Source organism: Schistocerca serialis, chromosome 1 (assembly GCF_023864345.2).
Source record: "Schistocerca serialis cubense isolate TAMUIC-IGC-003099 chromosome 1, iqSchSeri2.2, whole genome shotgun sequence".
NCBI classification, from domain to species: Eukaryota; Metazoa; Arthropoda; class Insecta; order Orthoptera; family Acrididae; genus Schistocerca; species Schistocerca serialis.
Genome location: NC_064638.1, coordinates 809,647,946 through 809,671,515, shown reverse-complemented (window position 1 = coordinate 809,671,515; position 23,570 = coordinate 809,647,946). Strand labels below are relative to the sequence as shown.

Sequence of the window (23,570 nt, the reverse complement as noted above, 5' to 3'; positions counted from 1 at the left end):
TGCTCTCCCTGAAACTCTGTACAACCTCTGGTTCTTTCAGTTTATCCAGGTCCCATCTCCTTAAATTCCCGCCTTTTTGCAGTTTCTTCAGTTTCAATCTGCAGTTCATAACCAAGAGATTGTGGTCAGAATCCACATCTGCCCCTGGAAATGTCTTACAATTTAAAACCTGGTTCCTAAATCTCTGTCTTACCATTATGTAATCTATCTGATACCTTTTAGTATCTCCGGGATTCTTCCAGGTATACAACCTTCTTTCATGATTCTTGAACCAAGTGTTAGCTATGATTAAGTTATGCTCTGTGCAAAATTCTACAAGGCGGCTTCCTCTTTCATTTCTTCCCCCCAATCCATATTCACCTACTATGTTTCCTTCTCTCCCTTTTCCTACTGACGAATTCCAGTCATCCATGACTATTAAATTTTCGTCTCCCTTCACTACCTGAATAATTTCTTTTGTCTCGTCATACATTTCATCAATTTCTTCATCATTTGCAGAGCTAGTTGGCATATAAACTTGTACTACTGTAGTAGGCATGGGCTTTGTGTCTATCTTGGCCACAATAATGCGTTCACTATGCTGTTTGTAGTAGCTAACCCGCACGCCTATTTTTTTATTCATTATTAAACCTACTCCTGCATTACCCCTATTTGATTTTGTATTTATAACCCTGTAATCACCTGACCAAAAGTCTTGTTCCTCCTGCCACTGAACTTCACTAATTCCCACTATGTCTAACTTTAACCTATCCATTTCCCTTTTTAAATTTTCTAACCTACCTGCCCGATTAAGGGATCTGACATTCCACGCTCCGATCCATAGAATGCCAGTTTTCTTTCTTGTGATAACCTTACAATACCAAATTAACAGTTCTTTGATCCTCAGATGTGTCCTATCATCCAGTTCCTTCTTTCAGTCAGACTGTGCCAACAATTTCTTTCCTCGGCACTTTGATTCAGTACCTCTTCATTAGTTTTCTGATCCATCCATACTATCTTGGTGGGTTCGTTTGGCTACCGTGGGGCCTCAGCCTTCCAGCATCTTTTCCCTTCCAAGCTGCATGTCTATCCTCTCGCTATTCTTTTTTAACTCCCTTGGGGAACATGTCTGGGATGTTTTTGGGAATGTGCTCTGCATTTTTTGTGGCCTGACATCAGAACAGTCTCTCCACCGTTTTTGATTCCACTTTTCTTCCTTCGTTACCCTTCTCCTATTCTTCCTTTGCTTCGGCATTTGAGGATCCTCTTTTTCTTCTTCCTCCCTGTGCGCTCCTGAAGGCCAAGCCATGCCTCTGATGCACGACTGGGAAATGCGTAATTCCCAGCCCCAGGTTGATGGGTAGTGTTCGCACATACCCCGGGTACATGCCAGGCCCAGGAACGGGTGATTGCCTGAGCTGTTACCTTTGTAACCTTCACAAATTGCCAAGTGGTTACTCTGTCAGGTGTTTGGAATGTGTGACCTGAGGTGTGAACAGTCACCTAAAGCAGGTGTGCCCTCCCCGCCCCCCCCTCCCCTGAGGGTTGCCCCCTCCCCCCCCTCAGTTGGAAGGAGTGCTCCATTGGAGGTGCTGGCAATTGTTTGGGATTCTCTCACAATGAGCCAATACTCTTCTTCACAGTCTATGTCTACTTAACGGAAACGAAATGAGGCTAATGATTCAAAAGCCCTCCCAGCTGCTCTGTGGGTTCTCATGGGTACATGTATTGAAGATGGTCAGTCCTTTGCAACAGTGGTAAATCCATTTATTATTCAGAAAGATGCTGATCCAATTGCTGGCCCTATGAAATCCTGCTCTTGTTTATGCAATTGCTCTTTGATTTTGGAGATGACTTCTGATTCTCAAGCACAACTGCTTGCAGCTTCCCTCCTCCACGGGTATCTTGTTCGTTTTGAGTCCCATTGCACGCTGAATTCTTTGCCTGGTTTTATTTACACCAGGCTGCTCGATGGTCTGACCGAGGCAAAAGTCCAAACATTTCTTTCTGATCAGGGCATCATTGCAGTCCACTGGATGATGAAAACACACACTCTTTTCCTGACTTTTGATATCATTACAACCATACTCAAATGTCCATTGATCCCCAGCCAAGTGTGTAACCTTGATGGGGATGCTCGCAAGGGTGATTGTCGGCTTCCTCCTCCCCTCTGTATCAATCACAGTGGCAGCCGAACAGCCTCCTGAGATTGTTCAATGTATCTCCATGAGTGGGCCATCTAGGAGATCTGGGTGAAGGAAAAGGTGCCTTACCCTGTAGCCACAAGTTTTTTGGCTAGTCCGAAACTCTGCGTTTTATCATTTGGCACTTCCAGTACTGTTCTTGCTACATCTTGCTCCACAAAGGACGTTGCCACACAGACATGCGATTTTAAATTCAGCATCACGGTTGTAAGATCACCCAGTGTCATGGTAGCATCCCCATCTCCTCCTCCTCCTCCAGCTGTGCACCTCACGGGGCAAAGTCATCTGCTATACCATTGGCTGGCTGGAAAGGACATAACGAATACTTCCGTGATGACTTCTTAAATCCCTCCAGCCAACAAACATCTGAATTGTCATCTGCCATCTACAAAGGCTCCAAGAAATCAAACAGAGGCAAATGGTCTTCCCCTTTGCCAATTTGGAGATCCACTTTGATGGTGTTGCCATGTGATACCCTCACCCGGCCGACCTCCATGTTGCCGGTGCACACTGCCAACAGTTTTCCTGCCCTGGACTCCACAGACTGGCAGAAGGAGAATACCAATGCCTCTGCAGATCTCATGGAGCCGGATCCTCCACACTCTGCAGCCAGAATCAATGAGTCTTCGTACGCTGGCACTTGGCAGCTGCCAAGGTGATGCCCCTTCATTTTTTTCCCTCCTTGCCTTTCCTCATCATGACTTTCCTTCAGTGGAATGTTCGTGACCTAAAAAGAGGAATTACAGTTGCTCTTGGAATCACAGCATCCTCTTGTTCTCTGCCTCCAGGAAACAAAATTGCATCATCAACCGCTTTGACCTCTCGCATTTTTTTCTGGTCCACTTTGACCTTCCCGCTGAGGACAGCATTCTATCTCATGGCTAAGTCATGCTGCTCCTCCGGGATGATATTCATAGTGAAACCATCTCCCTAACTACCTGGCTTCAAGCAATTGCAGTCCACATTTTCCTTCCCCACTTCACCTTCTGCACTTCTCTCCTTCTGCACTGCCCAGCTTGCCCATCGTCTCGAGTGGTCCATTCTCTCTGACATGTACTCGATTGATCATTTTTTGTGTGCTATCTGTTTCCTGACTCCTATGTGGCCCATATGCATGCCCAAATGGCAGCTTTTAAGGCCGACTGGAGGCCTTACTCCTCCCTGGTGACCTTCAACGAACAACATTTCCCAGTTGTGATGACCAGGTAGACTACCTTACCAACTTTATCCTTACTTCTGCAAAATGTTCCATTCCTTGTAGTTAATCTTTGCCTCACCATGCCCTGCTCCCTTGGTGGACTGAGGCATGCCGTGACGCAATTCACGTGTGGAGACATGCTCGGTGCGTTTTTAACTTCCATCCTATAATGGCAAACAGCTGTCATTATAAACAGTTACATGCACATTGTTGTTGCGTTCTTTGGGATAGCAAAAAAGCTAGCTGGATTTCACTTACTAATTCTTTTAACAGTTCCCACTCTGTCTTCCATTGTGTGGGCTAACCTCTGACGGCTCTCTGGGACTGAGGTCCATTCCCAGTTTCCGGCCTGACCGCAAAAGATGATGTCATAGTGGACCCTATTGCTATCCCCAGCAGCTTGGGCTGCTATTTTGCGGAGATTTCAAGCTCCAGCCACTCTCGCCCAGCCTTCCTCTATCACAAATGAGTGGAGGAGGCTCAGGTGATACCCTTCTCTTCTCAGAATCGTAAGTACTACAATGCCACCTTTACTAATCCCAATCCTCCGCGACAGGGCCAGACGATGTTCACATTCAGATGTTGCAGAACCTTTCTCTTGTGAGCAAGCACTTTCTCCTTCATACATACAATCACATCTTGGCAGAGGGCATGTTTCCCAGACACTGGTGTGAAGCCACTGTATTACCTTTACCTAAGCCCGGTAAGGACAAACGCCTTCCTTGTAGCTATCGCCCCGTTTCTCTCGCCAGCTGTGTGTGAGGTGATGGAACATTGATACCTGCTCTACTGGCATGGTGGCTCAAGTCTCGCAATTTGCTAACCATTGCACAATGTGGATTTCGAGTGTGCCATTCTGCAGTTGACCACCTTGTCACTTTGTCAATGCATGTCATGAATGGCTTTCTGTGGAAATACCAGACTGTGGCCATGTTTTTCGATTCGGAGAAAGTCTATGACACCTGCTGGAGGACAGGTATCCTCCATACTCTCTTTAGGTGGGGTTTCCAGAGTTACATGCCCCATTTCCTTCAGAAAGTTTTGAAAGACTGAGTTTTCAAGGTGTATTTGGGTTCTGCCTTGTAGGACACCTTTATCCAGGTAAACAGTGTGCCTCAGGGGCCTGTCCTGAGCATCATCCACTTTGCTCTCGCCATTAACCCTATTATGGCCTGTCTCCTGTTGGGTATCCCCAGCTATCTATTCATTGACAATTTTGCCATCTATTGCAGTTCTCCATGGATTTGTCTCCTTGAGTGGCGTCTTCAGCATTGTCTTGATGGTCTTTACTCATGGAGCATTGACAATGGCTTTCACTTTTCCACTGACAAAACTGCTTGTATGAATTTCCGGCATCACAGTTTGTTTCTTCCACCATCTTTACATCTTGGACCTGCTGCTCTTGCTTTCATTGAAACTATGAAATTCTGGGGCTCATGCTTGATAGGAAACTTTCTTGGTCCTCCCACATGTCTCACCTGGCTGCCCACTGCTGCCGGTCCCTCAGTGTTCTACATATCCTCAGCAGTACTTCATGGGGACCAGACTAGACCACGCTTCCCCATTTGTGCTTCTTTTATGCGTCTGCACATTCATCAATCTTACACTGCCTCAAACAATCCACCATTGTGGCATCCATTTGGCCACTGGTGGCTTTTACACTAGCCTGGTTGAGAGTCTGCATGCAGAAGCTGCCGAACTACCGCTGTCATACGACGGTGATTTTCACCTCAGTGGATATGCGTGCTATTTGTCTGCCACCCATCCTATGCCTCCTTCTTCAATGACTTCTTTGATTGCTAGTATGGGGAATGTCACCTTTTCTGTCAACTCCTGGAGTTCACTTTCAGCTATTGCTTTAGCGGCTTAACTTCACGCTACCTGCCACTTTCCCAATGGGTGTGAACCCTTCACCACCTGGGCTTTGTGCACCAGCCCATGATCACTTTGGACTTCCCGCACTTCCTAAAGACACTACTTCAGACTCGCTCTGTTGCCTCGTTTCTCGACCTTTGCATGGAACTTCACAATAGTGCCTTTGTGTACACTGATGACTGTCAGACTAACCGTGGTGTCAGGAGTGCCTTTGTCATTGGCACTGGCGTTTTTCAGTAGCAGATTCTGGAACACTTCTCAATATTTACAGTGGAGCTCTTCACACTGTATCGGGCCATGTAGTACATCTGGCAACACAGGCTTTTAAATTGTGTCATTTGCTCCGACTCTCTCTGTGTCCTTCAGAGCCTTGTGTGCTGTACACTATCCACCCCTTAGTGCAATGGGTCCAGGAAATCTTTCACTTGCTCACTCATGATGGAGCCACTGGAATGCTTAAGTGATCTGATGGGCAATGAGACACTGACACTGCTGCCAATGCTGCAGTCCTTGAATCTTGGCCCACTAGGTTTTCCATTCCCTCAGATGATCTCTGTGCTGGTCTCTGTCAGCAGGCAGTGTCATTTTGGCATCACAACTGGTCTCTCCTTCATGGGAACAAGCTCCAGGGAATTAAACCTCTTCCAGCGGCTTGGCTGACCTCTCGGTCCTCTCATCATGAAGTGATCATTTTAGCTAGATTGCGTATTGAGCACTGTCTTTTTAGCCATTGCCATTTGTTAAGTGGTGATTCCCCATCATTTTGTGCTCATTATCCTCAACCTTAGATGGTTTGCCATTTCCTGATGGAATGCCCTTTTTCTAACCACTTACATTCTCATTTATGTTTGCTATCTGAGTTATCAGCCATATTAGCAAATGACAGTTGGGCTGTCGACCACATTTTACTTTTTATCCGTCATAACAAGATGGCTCTGCAACTGGAGGGGAAGAGGCCCAGAGGAAGACCAAGAGATAGATGGGTGAAGGGAGTGAAGGAATGTGTGACGAGAAGAGGAGAGAACTGGACGAAGGTGGAAGAGGGGGAATGGTGGAAAGACAGAACACGATGGAGAGGCTTGTGTTCCCGACAGACCCAGCCAGTGGCTGGAAACTGTCCAAGATGATGATGATGATAACAAGATGGCGAAGGACATTTAATCTTTAGTTCAGGGCCTCCGTTGCCTCTATGGTGTATTTTATCGACCTTTTTCCAAGTCCATGTTTTTAGCTGTCTTTCGTTCTTTCGATTGGGCTTAACATTTTTAACTCCTTTCTCATCTTCGTGTTCTGTGGTTCTGACATGGGTGCGTATGACCCTAGTTGTTTTTATGTCCTAAAACAAAACAAAACATCCATACTATCTTCAGCATTCACTGGTAGCATGTTTCAAAAGCTTCCATTCCTATTTTTACTGTTTATTGTATAAGTTTCACTTCTTTTCTTGCAAGGTTACATTCCACACAAATACTATGAGAAAAGGACTTACTGCCATTGAAATTTATGTTTGTTAACTGATTTTTCCATTACTTCTTGGTATATCAACTTCACAATTGCAACTGAAAGTCACAGTGTTGCATATGTTCTACAGTATTAATTTGTTTTATTAACTGATTTTCAGCATACAAAGCCATCATCAGACTTTTGCTGACTTTTGAAGTCTGATGATGGCCATGTAAGTTGAAAAATGATTGATTAATACTGTACAACATACACAGGAGTGTGCTGTTCATTTATAAATTTATATTAGATATTGAAATATTTCTCTTGCACAGAAATGGTTTTCTTTCAATTGGCTGTCTACATTTTACATCTTCTGTACCTTCGCTCTTATCACTTACTTTGCTGCCAAAATAGCAAAACTGATCTACTGCTTTCAATATCTCATTTCCTAATTAATTCTCTCAGCACCACCAGATTTAATTCAACAGCCCTTCACTATCCATATTATACGGTTGCTGATATTCCACTTTAATCAGTCAAATTTGCCTTTGCATACCCTATGGGAATCATATGTAAGAGGAAGAGAGGTTCTTAGGTTCATCCCTCAGTATTCCTGCTCGAAATTTTATAATTAGTCTTTTGCAGTTTAGCTGGTGTTTGTCTTGTTTGTCTTCAAGTATTTTCCAGTTCAGCTTTTTCAGCACTTTGGTGATTCTCTTATATAAGTCAAACCAACCTTTTACAATTTTTGCTGTTGTTGTTTGTATATCCCCTGTTAGTCCTCTTTGATATGTGCCCATCACTCTTGAGTAATACAGCAGGATGGATTTGACAAATGTTTTCTTGGAGATCTTCTTTGTAGGCTGACAGAATTTTTCCCAGTGTACAACACTGAATCAAAATCTGCCATCTGCTTTATGTATGCTGAACCCTGCATTGTCACTCCATTTTATATCCCCACAAATTGTTACACTCTGGTATTACTAATTGCAATTGTGGCTCATTTGCACAGTAATCATACGGTACTATTATTTTGCATTTTGTAAGGTAAATGTTTTTGAACAGTTAAAGCACATCTTTGCACCACCTTGAACTCAAGATCTAATTGGACATCTGTGCAGATTTTTTCAGGTAGTACTTCATTATAGGTAATTACATTATCTGGAAAAAGTCTTAAGTTACTAATGATTCTGTTTGTCACATCATTAATATAGAGCATGAATAGCATGTTTTCTGACATATTTCACCGGGGCACACCTGAAGTTACTTCTACTTCTGTCAGTGACTCTCAGTCAGAGATAACATGCTGCCTCCTTCCTAACAAGAAATTCTCAACCCACTTAAATATTTTGTTTAATATTCTATATAATTGTACTTTTTTAGTAGGTGCTAGGGTGGCACTGATTCAAATGCTTTACAAAGTCAAGGAACACTGCATCTACTTGATTGCCTCAGTCCAAGATCTGAACTTGCATTCAGACGTGCATCCAGTCATCCAGATTTAGCTTTTCCACGATTACTCTATATCACTCCAGGAAAATTCTGGGATGGTTCCTTTGAAAGAGGATGGTCAATATTCTAAAATTCTACAACATGCGGTGTCAGTGATATTGCATGACACTTTTGTGGTTCACTTGTGATATCCTTGTAGTGTGACCCATGCTTCCTTTTCGTGTGAGGAATTTACAGTATATTATCTTCAAGAGAGGGACTAATTCAGCTGCACAGTCTGTATAGAATCTGTCAGAGATTTCATTGAAACTGGGAGTTTGCTCAGTTATAGCGATTTTAGCTGTTTCTTGTTGCTGTTGACACTGACACCTATACCACTCAGTTTTAAAGTGGTGCAAGAATTAATCTGGAGCAGTATTCCTGGATCTTCATTTACAAGGAAACATTTGAAAATGTATTCCAGCTTTTCTGCTTTTGTTTGTCTATTCTTAGTTTCTGTTCCTGTTTCTGGATACTCGCTTTATTGCCACTGACAGTTTTAAAATATGAAATAACTTGTTTGGGTTGTGCAAAAAGTTTTTGTCTATAAAACTATCTTCAGGAACAGCCAATAACACACATAAAACAGACTGAATTCACCAGGAAAGAATGATAATGAATAATATAGGGTGAGGCAAAAGTCTGGATATTATATTTGTGTGTGTCAGAATTGTCACAACTATGGTGCAAAATTGTTTTAGATTATATTGTCTTGGACCAAAACTGGCTACATTTAGCACAATTGGGTTAGCCATGTGTAGACTCTACATAGTACGGGTGTTTGAACACAGCTCACACTGCTGGAGGTGTAGTAGTCTACAGGTGTCCACAGTCACAGGGAGTCTGTTTATCCTGGAGGCTCCACCTCCGCAATTCTTCCTTTTTTTCAATTTCAGGGAATAGTCTACTGAGAGACTTACAGGTCATCCATTCCTTGCGGTGGTGTGAAGTGAGTTCTGTGGAGGGTTGACCAGTCACTGTGCAGTTCATTTCCACAGAGGCAGTTGTGTGTAGTGTAGTATCATTGAGGGTCTAGCTATTTCTAGATTTGAGCCATTGATGGACTGTGATGAAGCCGTACAGCAGATTTATTGCTGCAGTTAATGCTCTTGTTTTCTGCTTTGTGGTTGCTGCTTCTCGTCTGATGTCCAGTGGTGTAGACCAGCAAGACAACACAGCATGGCTTGCTTGTTGGCCTCAGGCATTGTGTTATGATACAGTATGGTTTGTTAAGGCAGGCGGTTCCACTGCTGTCCAATCAGGCAAGGGCACTCTCAGTACACTAACAGGCAGGCATAGGTAGTGCAGGCTACCTGCCAGATGGCCCTACTGCACGCATTCTGCACATGTGTGAGCTGCTAGGCCCACCCAGCCAGCATGTGCTCTGCCATCGCAGTCTGCAACTTTCTGTTTACTTTTGTAAAATGTTTTATGTAAGTGAGCATCCTTTCCAAGGTGAAACCTAAATATTTTAGAGTTCCACGGTGCTCCAGTGGAGTACCTTCTCAAGTAAGCTGCAGGATTCTTGTAACCTGCCTGTTATACATTGTGTCACAGACATTTGAATTTTAGTAGGATTTGCTGTGGGCTGTTTGTCCTTGTAATAGATAACAAATTGTTCTATAATGACTGATAGATAGTTCTCCACGACCTCAAAGGTGTGTTTTTGGCTGTGATGGGACCATCATTACCATATTAAAAATTTTTTGGCTGTTGAGGGAGGTGATGATCGTTAGTATATTTGTTAAAAAGTATTAGAACAAGTACACTATCCTGTGGGAGGCCATTATTCTGTGTTTTCTGTCAGCTCCTCAGTTCTTGAAAGTCTACATAAAATCTTCAGTTTTGTAGAAGTTTATGATAATTTGTGTCAGCTTGTAGTTCTTGCTAAGAGCTTATCATTTCTGTAACAGTTGTTGGTGGGTGAATTGTTGGCCACTGAAAGATCCAGAAGACAACCCCCTTGATTTATATGTTTTCGGAGCTGCCTTCGATGTGCTCCATTAATTTCAGCACTTGCATTGTACTGCATTTACACGATCTGAAGCCAGCTTGCTGTGAGATGACTTGGCCACCTCTGTAAGATGATAGAGTAGTCTTTCTTCAAGAACTTTGAGTAAATGGCACAATAGAGAGATTGGTCTGTAGCTTTTAAAACTGCCCCATTCGCTACATCATTTTAAGACCGCAATCCCTGCAGGTTTTCTCAAGCTGCAGATTTCAGATTTGCTGGGTTTAACTCAGTTATACATGTTTTCCATCATCCATCCTTTTGTATGGGGTCTGAAGTGCTGTCTTTGTTGGTCTCACACTTCTCTGACACTGGCTGCTTTACAGTTTTTTCATTTGACAATTGGTATATCCAGTTCTGGCATGTCTGTGGTATGTATGGATTCATGCTCCTCATGCATTGTTGTGATTGGTTTCTCGTTATGAGCAGATGTTGTGCAATTTGGGCAGATGTTGTGCAATTTGGTTCAGTTTAATGTTTGTGTGTGTTGTTCTTTTAGTAGAGTCACTGGCTAGAAATATTAAGTTTCTCCAGGCCCTTTGGCTGCTTGTATTTATGTCAGTATCCCTCATCAGCTTAAGCCTTCTCTCTGTCTTTACCTTCACTATTAAAGAGATGATGAGTATGTCATTTGTGTTGGTTTTTTTTTTTGCCAAAAGTGTTCCCCTCAGAGGAAACATGATATTCATGCAGTAAGGCAGCAATTTCCTGTATGCACCCTGTACATAGTTTGTTCTGTATCTTATGCTCGAGGATGCTCAAGAACATTTTTTTCTAGCATCTATCTATGAAGATATCATACTTTTCTGGGATAGGGCTGACAGTTTGAACTGATTCACTAGTCGACCTTTGCAAAGTTTCGTCTTGCCCTGAAACGAATCTTCTGCGGCCTTGTTACCAGCAGCATTTGACACTATTTTTTGACTATATATTTCAGATGGGTGCACAGACTGTCTTTTGGCAGTAGTCTGCTATTTCTTAATTGAGAAAAAGGAGGAAAATGTTGTCATAGCCATGTGTGGAGATACAAACACGAAGATAAAAGTGGAGAGGCTGTAGTGGTATGGAGCCTATCAAAGGTTGTGTCACTCCTCCATGACAATGAGCTCCCACCATCTTTTAATAACAATAGATAACACACATTAGTTACACTTACATCGCCATAATGTACACATGTTCGTATTATGATTCATAGATATACTTAACAACTCAGTCCTTGTAGAAAGTTCCTTAAAATCCAATTTGGACAAAACCTTCAATGTAGTTATTCGGAATAGGAGGCATGAACTGTTCATACACATTTTACAATACATATAACAGTCAGACTACAAGAACATGCATACAGTGAACTTGTTCCAGAACTGATCTGATGCATAACTATATTTGTCTCACAACCTGTGGTGTGTCTATACAAGTTAACATAATGAATGAGACTTGCAGGCATGTACGGTGAGTACCCAAGGTGATCCTTCTTATCCTATGCTTCCATTTTCCTAAGGAATATCATTATTTATCATACATTCAAACTACTGATCATTGACAGGCTGTTACGCTTTTGTGCTTGCACTACTGTTTCCCTGAAGGTTATTGTTATTTGCTGTACGTTTGAATTGCTGATGATTGACAGACTACTAACCTTTTGCAGATTCTTCCCTCACACACAGACTTCCCAATTGCTGAAGTGTGTCATATTGATTCAGTTTTAGTTTCAGTAGGAGACAAACCTCAGGAATGATGGCATAGACTGTTAGTATAGTAATGCGAGTCCTCCCTGGTTCCTGCATTCCTTGTACAGGTCTTCTAGACGAACCACTATCATTCAAATTGACGACTAGTGATAGCTTGTTTACTTCCAGGAGAGGAAATGCTATCTTCAGGAGACAGTAGTACACGATGCATAGCTCATAACTGTTCAAATGTTAATGTTTTCCTTCCCCCCCTCACCCCCCCCCCCCCCCCCACCCTCAACAAAGTAGGTAATCTGTGAAATTTTTCAACTTTCATCCTGTGAAAAAGTATCTTGTCCATGTCAACCAAATGTCTGGCATGTTCAGCACATTTATTTTCATGGTAAAGGAAAGTCTTGGTGAAATATAAATAATTTAAGATGTAAAAGTAACCAATTACCATATAGTTCAGATGTTGATTCACTGATAGGCACATAAACAAGACTAGAGATATGACTAATTTAAACAGCCCCATTACCACCTGACAAAAGAGTTGTACCACAGGTGGATACTATCTATATTATTAGCAAAGTAAAGGGCAGGGAACACTTAGCTTTCTATAAAATTTTGGTGGTATTAATTTCTTTTTCTTGAAGGTTCCAGCCTTCCTAAGGTTTTAATATTAGTTTTTCAACTTCCTGCAGATCAACATTAGCATTATTGTAAGTGTGCTAACTCAGAAAACATCCATTTCTGGGTGTGAGCTTTTCCAATTTAAAAGCCATATTTGCAAAATTCTGAAGTTGATCTGGAGACAGATTAAAAAAAGGAAGTAATATTAATGTCTTAAGAAGATTGGTCATATCCTCCTGTGCTAAAAAAATACTAAGGATCAGTATGGAACATCAAAAGTGGCACAATATCAATAAATTTGTGTGAGGAGCCAATGCCATATATGCTATCAGTGATAACATATCATAGCATCACTGACATAAATGTCATCCTACCCAATAATTTTTTTTACATCTCATTCACTTGTGAAATTCTCTTACCCATGAATATCTTATTCTAGATGCTAATCTCGAACAAGTGAGGTGGTGCGGTGGATTGGTTATCTCACTGAACTCTATTCAGGAGAGGTGATGTTCACCCTATCTTGTTGTCTGTATCTAATGAATGTGACGTTGACAAAATGTTAAATCCTAATATTTTTTTCTTCCTTCTACTCTTGATTACACTCTGCTTAACTTCCTCAGTTAGGTAATTTCATAAATCACAACCATATCAGTATGGAACACAAAGCTTCCAGCATTTATGGCAGTAATGAGAAAAGCTACATCAAATGTCAGTGAACATCGTCCTCTGCTGGAGCTGTAGAAATTGTGATTTGCTGTCACTGATGAAAAGTGTTTATAATTAGAACTTTTCCACTTGTCCTCCCTTTTACCTTGAAGTGTGTGTGGTGTTAATGGTGGTAGTGATACACCGATTAGTTTATGAATCTGCGAATGTAGTACATACTACTAAATCAGAGAAGCATATGACATTTGTGTGGGCATGTAGCCATTAAGTCATTCCAGAACAACTGAGTCTCCTACAAAATTCCCAAAATTGTGTTGTTGTGTAGTGGTACAATGGGAAAATGTGTTTTCTGAAATTTCATTTTTGTGAAGTGTGCAAAAAGCAGATACAGGGTGCTTGCCTCCCCTTTCCATGGAGGGGGAGAAACGTGGTGGCTTTAGGTATAGGCATTGAACCACACAAAACTGGGTTGCACTGATATAACTAGGTGGCTGTGTTGGCACTAGAAGGAAGTGATTATGGTTGGATTTGAGCCTTTTCACTCACAGTAAATAGCCAGCATCAGTGTGACATGGTGAAAGATACAAGAAATGAACTCAATCACTGCTCTGTTGTCATCTGTGTTCCTGGCTGTTTTGTCAGAAATGTTCCTGACTTCTCAAGTTAAGTATCACTCTCACTGCAGACCATTGTAGTAGTGCCAGGTTCTGTCTTCTTAAAAAAGTCTTGGTGTTATTTGGTGGCTGCTCACTATTGAATCTGAGATCCTTTGCCTGGAGGACCATTCCTGCTAATGCCACTGCTGTTGCGTGTCAACTCGCAGATGCCATGCTGCTGCCTGGAGTTCCCACTGTGTGGACCCAGCAGCTCAGTCCATACAGGCTAGGCTAGGCTGCAATTCATGACATGTAAGTCAGGCATGGCTTACTATAGCGATTGAGAGAAAACCAAAATACGAGGGTTGGAACTTTAATATATTTATTTACAGCTCATAAAAAATAGATACTTCTTTCAAAGTTTTACTGACCTTCAAAGTAGTCACCACCATTGTGTATAACCCATTGCCAGTAATGTGGAAGTTGTAGGATACTCTTAGCAGTGCCAGTTGTGTGACAGTTCGAGTGGCGCAGTCTATTGCCCAACTTCCTGTTACCAAGTTTCTAAATGCACTCCTCACTCCTATTTTGCTGTTTTATCTCCCCATAATGGACATTTACATTTATTATGATCTAATCCAATTTCCTAATTTTAAGGTTGAATTATTTTCTTTGGTCAGTGCTTTACAAATATTGTATCTCAATTCATACAAAAATTGGTTACCTGTTCCATGTAAATGTAATGAGACTACTGTAAGTGGCCAAATAGTCTAATTGCTGAAAGGAAAAAAAGTCATGGTCATTTCTTGTTACAGTTATTTCATAAAATTGATTGAGACATATCATGTGAATGTCTGTTACAGGAGGAGCACCATTTGCAGTTGTGAAACTCAATATTGTGAATTTGAACAAACAGTCAAAGATGTACAGTCAGGGTATGGCACCAGTTTATCGAATAGTACCTGGACGGAATAGCTGGGATAGAATTAAGGAGAAGCCTACTTTTGTTGTAAGTGTGTACTTTTTGAAAAAAAATTCTTTTCGTGATAGCTCAAAAATTAGAGAATACAAATAAAATAATAGAGTGACTTATGTTTCATTTGCTTTCATGTAATGACAAGGATAGTGTCAATTTCCTTTATGTTGATGCATATCGTTATTAGTTTAAAATGTGTTTTAGTTGTGCAAGTGGCAGTGGTTGTGAAAACCATGTATTAATTTTTACACAGTCCATTGTATAGTCTGCAATAGCTTTGAGAAGCACCAGATGTTATCTATAACAGTAGGTTTCCACCTTTCAAGATAAGCAGCTTTAGGCAAAAAATGGGAAACAATAAAACTAATATTGAGTTAGCTTGTGGTTGTTGTTTGTGTTATAGGTAAACTGATATAGATCTATTTAATTTTCATGTTTCAGATCGAGGATAATACATTTATATTAAGTTTCAAATATCGAACTCTGGAAAATCTACGTTCCATAACATATTTTGCATTTACATACCCATACTCCTATACGGATTTGCAGAATATGTTATGCTCTCTGGACACAAAATTTAAATTATCAGAAGGTATGTTCTAATACAGGTGTTAAAACTGTGCACTTGTGTCATTTATTATAATATTACCAGGATATTGTATGTAGCTGTTTTAAAGTGAAACAGAAAGTGAATACCAAAACATAATCGGAATGAAACTATTCTGCATTTAACTTTGCCAAACATTTTAGACATATTCACTGAAATAATTTGTATTGTAATAGTTTTGGTATTTTCTATTAGTATGCAGCAGTTGATGATGTTTTTAGCAGTATTAAATAAAAAGTTATTCATAAATGTATTGTGTACTTTGTATTTTCTACTGTTACCCTGTTAATAGACTAGAAAATAGGATGTGCTTTTCAACAAGCATAATCTTGAACCTCTCCACTGCTAGAGTTTTTTTATGCCACATAACTGGGATATGTGCCTCAGATGTTCTTTCATTTAAAACAATGGCAGATATGCACCATATTTTGACATCAGACTGAGTTGTCATCGTCAGGTGCACTGGTGAAATGTTGCCTATGCTGCAGTGGTGGACCCATCCCTTCCGGTCAGTTCCTCCTGACCCGGGGTGCTGGTGACTTTTTTGAATACTCCCCAATTCCTAAACCTCGCCAGTCCTTTTCCTTTATCCTTATTCCATCCCCTTAAGCATTTCTTCCAGAAGAAGGAGACACTGGCTCCGAAAGATTTCACATGTACTTAACTTTTATTTATGTTTTCTCTTGCCCCTGCCTGGGAGAGTAGATTTTTGATCCATCCAATTACATTATGTTTTCCAAAATTAATTATTTTCATTTATGTAACATCTCCACACTTGGCTAAATTCTTATTCTAATTGATGGTATCCAAGAAAGCTTTCCTTATGTATTGTTAGGAACTAGAATTAAGATTCATTGGAAACAAAATGCGAAGAGAATTCTCATCTTAAACACTGACAACAGAAAGAGATATGCAGATAAGAAGCTGACGTAATTTTGAAGAGTGTAGGAGTCACACATGAGACAGCCATACCCCTTCCCAAGAACAAAATGATATTGTTAACTGGTCTTCACTGTTTGAAACTAACCAATTTCTTGGGAGATAGGATCTCTACAGCTGTATATTTTATTAAAAGATCATATACAAAGGCTTTGCATGAGACAAAGGTGGAAGAAATGTGAGCAGAAAGAAACTAGTTCTTTGCCGTTTTGAAAGGATAGAAGAAGATGCAGTTTAATGTCATGTTATAATCAATGAAGAGTTGTGTACAAGCTCATATTGGATAAGGATGAGAAAGAAAATAAACCATTCACTGTTCGGCAGTATCATTCCAGTATTCAGTGAATGGGGAGACTTGCTCCACCCACGTCTGAGTTCAATATTTCACCACACTAGAACTTTAAGCAGATACATGGTACAGTAATGAAACATACATCTTCATTACAAAGTCTTGACATATAACTTTGTAGAGGTTATTAAAAAGAAATTTTAACATATTACTTATTTCAAAATCGATTATCAAAGAATAATAGTATAAGGTAAGACATGTTATTTTCAGTTGCGAAAATATTCAAAAGACTCTAAAAGACTGATACACTTGTGGTTGCTTACATGAGCAGGATCAAGAGAAATGCTATAGTCTCACTTATTTGCTAGAACACAATGAAATAGGTGTTTGATCCACATCTTCATCTATAGTCAGCAAACCACTTTGTGTGCAGTTGAGGGTAATTTAGATACCACTTCCATTTCCCTCATTTCTTATTCAGTTTGTGAACAGTACACAGGAAGAACAGCTATTGGTAAGCTTCTGCATGAGCTGGAATTTCTAGTGGTTTTTCTGTTATGATTGTTTCATGTCTGGGTATAAATAATTTGTTGCTTGGTTCTTCTTGGAACATGTGTTTCCAGGTAAAGTGGCAGATGGAGTGAGTTGAAAAGGATCATAAGAAGTGCTAGCAGATCCTTTGGTGTTGAAACCAGCAGTTATTTATGAGACATAATTTTAAATGGTACTAACACCGATGAGTCTCATTACTCTTGAGGAAACTGAGCATAAGAAAGTACTGCTGTTTCTTCCAGGTGGAAAAGCAACACTCTCCAATTTGGTTTTCCATAGCACATTGTGAGGCAACTGTTAAAATCAGTCATGTTCTATTGAGTAGAATGGTCTGCCAGTGAATACTCAAGGATGTACTTGGTCACAGTTTGCCAATGGCATACATACATGTGGTCATGCCCATATAAAAATTATTCCATTGGTTACACCAAAGCTGATATATGCCATAGCTCCTTTAGTAGGTGGCATTACACTTGATAGGAAAGACAGTAGTAGTAGTAGCAGCAGCAGCATCAGTAGTAGTAGTAATAGCAGCATAAAGATGACATAGGCCAGGTTGTTCCATTGTGGATTTTAAATTTAGAAACCTTAAGTAAGATTCAGTGATAATAGATGATACAAAATATTCAAGCATCCTTGTGCCATTCCTACTCCCAGCAACATGCCTTGTGAATCATAGCAATTTGAATGATCCAGATATAAGACTTATCCCATGCACCTGCTTTGCATTTCATACACCATTCCTGTCATTGGTTTACCATGTCCCATCAAAGCAGGGCCTTTTGTGAAAGCAGCTGTACAGTTATCAACTCTGCTGCAACCATAGCACAACTTTCTATGGGAGAGCTAAATAACCAATAACCTGTCCATCCATAAAAATTATTACTCCCTAGTTGTAGTGTAGGTTGCAAAGCTGCTGTAAAAATTGATCAAGTTAAGTGGGGTCACTTGATGGCAGAGCATGCTCCTCAACACACAATCATTAGTTTCTGTTCTGTCAGTTACTGTTTTACAGTACTACTACCTACCACCCTGTTTTCATAAACTTATCTTTGATGGGGAACATAAATGCATGGTGAGATTTACCTAAATTGATTTTGGCCCATCAGTTTGTTGTATAGAGACCAACCACATAATTCTGCAAAACAAGCCCTATTTTTTTTTTTTTAATTGCAATTTTATAAAGTTCTTGGCAGGCTTGTTAACTGCAATATAAATAGATTACTGTACTGTAGATGGAGTTGATTTTTATTAAATGAGCTTGTCAACACAAGGAATTACTTTATATATCTAAAAACAAAGATGATGTGACTTACCAAATGAAAGTGCTGGCAGGTCGACAGACACACAAACAAACACAAACATACACACAAAATTCAAGCTTTCGCAACAAACTGTTGCCTCATCAGGAAAGAGGGAAGGAGAGGGAAAGACGAAAGGATGTGGGTTTTAAGGGAGAGGGTAAGGAGTCATTCCAATCCCGGGAGCGGAAAGACTTACCTTAGGGGGAAAAAAGGACGGGTATACACTCGCACAAACACACATATCCATCCACACATATACAGACACAAGCAGACATATTTAAAGACAAAGAGTTTGGGCAGAGATGTCAGTCGAGGCAGAAGTGCAGAGGCAAAGATGTTGTTGAATGACAGGTGAGGTATGAGTGGCGGCAACTTGAAATTAGCGGAGATTGAGGCCTGGTGGATAACGGGAAGAGAGGATATATTGAAGAGCAAGTTCCCATCTCCGGAGTTCGGATAGGTTGGTGTTAGTGGGAAGTATCCAGATAACCCGGACGGTGTAACACTGTGCCAAGATGTGCTGGCCGTGCACCAAGGCATGTTTAGCCACAGGGTGATCCTCATTACCAACAAACACTGTCTGCCTGTGTCCATTCATGCGAATGGACAGTTTGTTGCTGGTCATTCCCACATAGAATGCGTCACAGTGTAGGCAGGTCAGTTGGTAGATCACGTGGGTGCTTTCACACGTGGCTCTGCCTTTGATCGTGTACACCTTCCGGGTTACAGGACTGGAGTAGGTGGTGGTGGGAGGGTGCATGGGACAGGTTTTACACCGGGGGCGGTTACAAGGGTAGGAGCCAGAGGGTAGGGAAGGTGGTTTGGGGATTTCATAGGGATGAACTAAGAGGTTACGAAGGTTAGGTGGACGGCGGAAAGACACTCTTGGTGGATTGGGGAGGATTTCATGAAGGATGGATCTCATTTCTGGGCAGGATTTTAGGAAGTCGTATCCCTGCTGGAGAGCCACATTCAGAATCTGATCCAGTCCCGGAAAGTATCCTGTCACAAGTGGGGCACTTTTGTGGTTCTTCTGTGGGAGGTTCTGGGTTTGAGAGGATGAGGAAGTTGCTCTGGTTATTTGCTTCTGTACCAGGTCGGGAGGGTAGTTGCGGGATGCGAAAGCTGTTGTCAGGTTGTTGGTGTAATGCTTCAGGGATTCCGGACTGGAGCAGATTCGTTTGCCACGAAGACCTAGGCTGTAGGGAAGGGACCGTTTGATGTGGAATGGGTGGCAGCTGTCGTAATGGAGGTACTGTTGCTTGTTGGTGGGTTTGATGTGGACGGACGTGTGAAGTTGGCCATTGGACAGGTGGAGGTCAACATCAAGGAAAGTGGCATGGGATTTGGAGTAGGACCAGGTGAATCTGATGGAACCAAAGGAGTTGAGGTTGGAGAGGAAATTCTGGAGTTCTTCTTCACTGTGAGTCCAGATCATGAAGATGTCATCAATAAATCTGTACCAAACTTTGGGTTGGCAGGCCTGGGTAACCAAGAAGGCTTCCTCTAAGCGACCCATGAATAGGTTGGCGTACGAAGGGGCCATCCTGGTACCCATGGCTGTTCCCTTTAATTGCTGGTATGTCTGGCCTTCAAAAGTGAAGAAGTTGTGGGTCAGGATGAAGCTGGCTAAGGTAATGAGGAAAGAGGTTTTAGGTAGGGTGGCAGGTGATCGGCGTGAAAGGAAGTGCTCCATCGCAGCGAGGCCCTGGACGTGCGGGATGAATTACTTTGAAATTTAATAGTTTATCCACCAAAACACAACCCTGTTGCAGTGGCTCTAGATATCTCGGCAACTAGCAGGCAGCCAAATTCATGAAAGCTAACTCAGTCCCTTGCAGTATGTAAATAAATGACCAAACTGTTAATTGTACAATATGTATCACCATACCTGTTTAAAAAAAACTTAATAGTTCCTCTGTGGTGTCACCTGTGGAATAATTCTAAGTCAGTATGTAAATTTGGCTCATGAAAAATCAAAGTTAAAACACTTGTACTAGTGGCCACTTGCCACCCAGAAATCAAATTACCCACAAACTTTACAATAATGCCTTCTGTAGACAGAGTCTGACGTTCCCTTCGGCTATTACACTAATTTATTGTTCTTTGCAAATCGATCTTCATTCAGTGCAAACTTAATATAGCAGGTAGCCTGACACTCTGTCGAGTTAGAATGTGTAATGTACAGTGGATTCTTGTTGCCAGTTGTGGTCTCTCTGCTGTTTTATAGCCACCATAAACTATCACTCTCAGGTGGGCAGATGCCTTGCCGCCTTATGTCATCACTTTCCTATGTCGTAATTCTTTTCTGTCGCCTGCGCGTGACACTGAGACTGGCAGCATGCCTAGTTTCTCTAAAGGTTGACTTCTCAACCATTAATAACCTCCCACAATTGAACAGCACTGTCACCATGACCTGCTGCTTGCTTGCACTCACGTTAGAAGCCACAATGCTGGAAACTCAGTTCCAGGCTTGTAGAATTTGGATATTCAAGTGTACAATTATATTACAATACTGGCTTGCTTCTGCACCTTTCCCTCAGTAGATTCCGTTCTGTACTGTCAAAATCATCTTTACACACACACACACACACACACACACACACACACACACACACACACAATTGTCCTTATTTTACTGTCTGTTTCTAATTCACTGTTTGGTTTAATCCTTTCAAGGTCTTTTTATGATTTCTGTAAGCTTTAATTTAAATTTTGAATTGACCTTCTAACTGTTTCCACCAGTCAGCAGGCTTCTTCGAAACATTCTCTCGCTTGGGCCTCTCGCCAACACAGCAACAAAAATTGACCTGTGTGCCACCATATAGTGTAATGTCATTCACATAAAATTAAGAAACATTTTGCTACCATACGGTGTTATCATTCATCATTAACATAAAATTAAGAAATGTTTTCTTCACCTCTCAAATGAAGCATGATCGTTACAAGAGTGCCTCAGTATTTTTGTCTAAATGCCAAGTCCTCAATGTTTTCATTCCCCTGAGTCTCAACACACCTTTCCAGCTTACTATGCTTTAACATAACTATTTCTATCAGCTGGCTTCCTATTGGCTACTGCTATTGTCTGTTTTGTACTATGCTGTCCTGGTGCAGTGATGTGCATTACATATTAATAAAACAGCTCTAGAACCAATCAGCCAACATTAATAAAATGATTTTCTTAAAAAATGGTGCTCAAACACTGATCAGAAGTGAAATTACACAAATTCCTTTACTGGTCTTGTACAGATATGATTTTGTCTATATAGAATGAAGCGGTGAGTGAAAATTTGTACCAATGCTAGGAATCAATCCCTTGAAACTTCTCCCACGTGGGTCTCTCATCCCTGCAGTTGTGTGAACTGCTGTGCCAAGGAGGCTTAGTGGCTAATGCTCCTGCCTAGTAAGCAGGAGACCCGGGTTCGATTCCCAGCTTGGGTCAAATTTTCACTCACTACTTCAGTCTATATATGTAAAAACATATCAGAAAGATATAAAACAATATTCATTGAAGTGCCAAAGAAACTGGAATAGGCATGCTTATTCAAATACAGAGATATGTAAACACGCAGAATACAGCGTTGTGGTCGGCAACGCCTATATAAGACAACAAGTGTCTGGCACAGTTGTTAGGTCAATTACTGCTGCTACAATGGCAGGTTATGAAGATTTAAGTGAGTTTGAACGTGGTATTATAGTCAATGCATGAGCGATGATACACAGCATCTCCGAGTTAGTGATGAAAAGGGGATTTTCCCATACAAACATTTTATGAGTGTACCATGAATATCAGGAATCCAGTAAAACATCAAATCTCCAACATCACTGCAGCCAGAAAAAGATTCTGCAAGAGCAGGACCAACGACAACTGAAGAGAATCTTTCAGTGCGATGGAAGTGCAACCCTTCCCCAAATTGTTGCAGATTTCAATACCGGGCCATCAACAAGTGTCAGCAAGCAAACCATTCAATGAAGCATCATCAGTATGGGCTTTCAGAGCTGAATGCCCACTCATGTACCCATCACTTCATGACACAAAGCTTTCCGCCTGGCCTGGGCCCGTCAACACCGATGTTGGACTGTTGATGACTGGAAACAAGTTGCCTTGCCGGACGAGGTTTGTTTCAGATTGTATTGAGTGGATGGACGTGTACGGGTATGGAGACAATCTCATGAATCCATGGACCCTGTACGTCAGCAGGGGACTGTTCAAGCTGGTGGAGACACTGTAATGGTGTGGGCTGTGTGAAGTTGGTGTGATGTGGGTTCCCTGATACATCTAGATATGCCTCTGACAGATGACACATACGTAAGCATCCTTTCTGATCACCTGCATCCATTCCTGTGCATTGTTCATTCCGACGGACTTGGGCAATTCCAGTAGGACAATGCAACACTCCATACTTCTAGAATTGCTACAGAGTGGTTCCAGGAACACTCTTCTTAGTTTAAGCACTTCCACTAGTCACCAAACTCCCTAGACATGAACATTATTGAGCGTATCTGGGATGCCTTGCAATGTGCTGTTCAGAAGAGATCTCCAACCCCTCGTGTTGTTGTTGTGGTCTTCAGTCCTGAGACTGGTTTGATGCAGCTCTCCATGCTACTCTATCCTGTGCAAGCTTCATCACCTCCCAGTACCTACTGCAGCCTACATCCTTCCGAATCTGCTTAGTGTATTCATCTCTTGGTCTCCCTCTACAATTTTTACCCTCCTCGCTGCCCTCCAGTACCAAATTGGTGATCCCTTGATGCCTCAGAACATATACTACCAACCGATCCCTTCTTCTAGTCAAGTTGTGCCACAAGCTCCTCTTCTCCCCAATTCTATTCAATACCTCCTCATTAGTTATGTGATCTACCCATCTGATCTTCAGCATTTTTCTGTAGCACCACATTTCGAAAGCTTCTATTCTCTTCTTGTCTAAACTATTTATCGTCCACGTTTCACTTCCATACATGGCTACACTCCATACAAATACTTTCAGAAACGACTTCCTGACATTTAAATCTATACTCAATGTTAACAAATTTTTATTCTTCAGAAACACTTTCCTTGCCATTGCCAGTCTACATTTTATATCCTCTCTACTTCGACCATCATCAGTTATTTTGCTCCCCAAATAGCAGAACTCAT

General features: G+C 41.3%; 1 protein-coding gene across 1 annotated transcript in view; it reads left to right on the top strand.

The window, feature by feature from the left end:
* LOC126484145 (cytosolic carboxypeptidase-like protein 5) overlaps nt 1-23,570 on the top strand; it is a 172,187-nt gene that overhangs the window by 34,164 nt on the left and 114,453 nt on the right. Inside the window, exons 4-5 of the mRNA XM_050107543.1 lie at nt 14,630-14,775; nt 15,184-15,334. Coding sequence (XP_049963500.1) covers nt 14,630-14,775; nt 15,184-15,334 — 297 coding nt within the window. The remainder of the gene's footprint in view (nt 1-14,629; nt 14,776-15,183; nt 15,335-23,570) is intronic.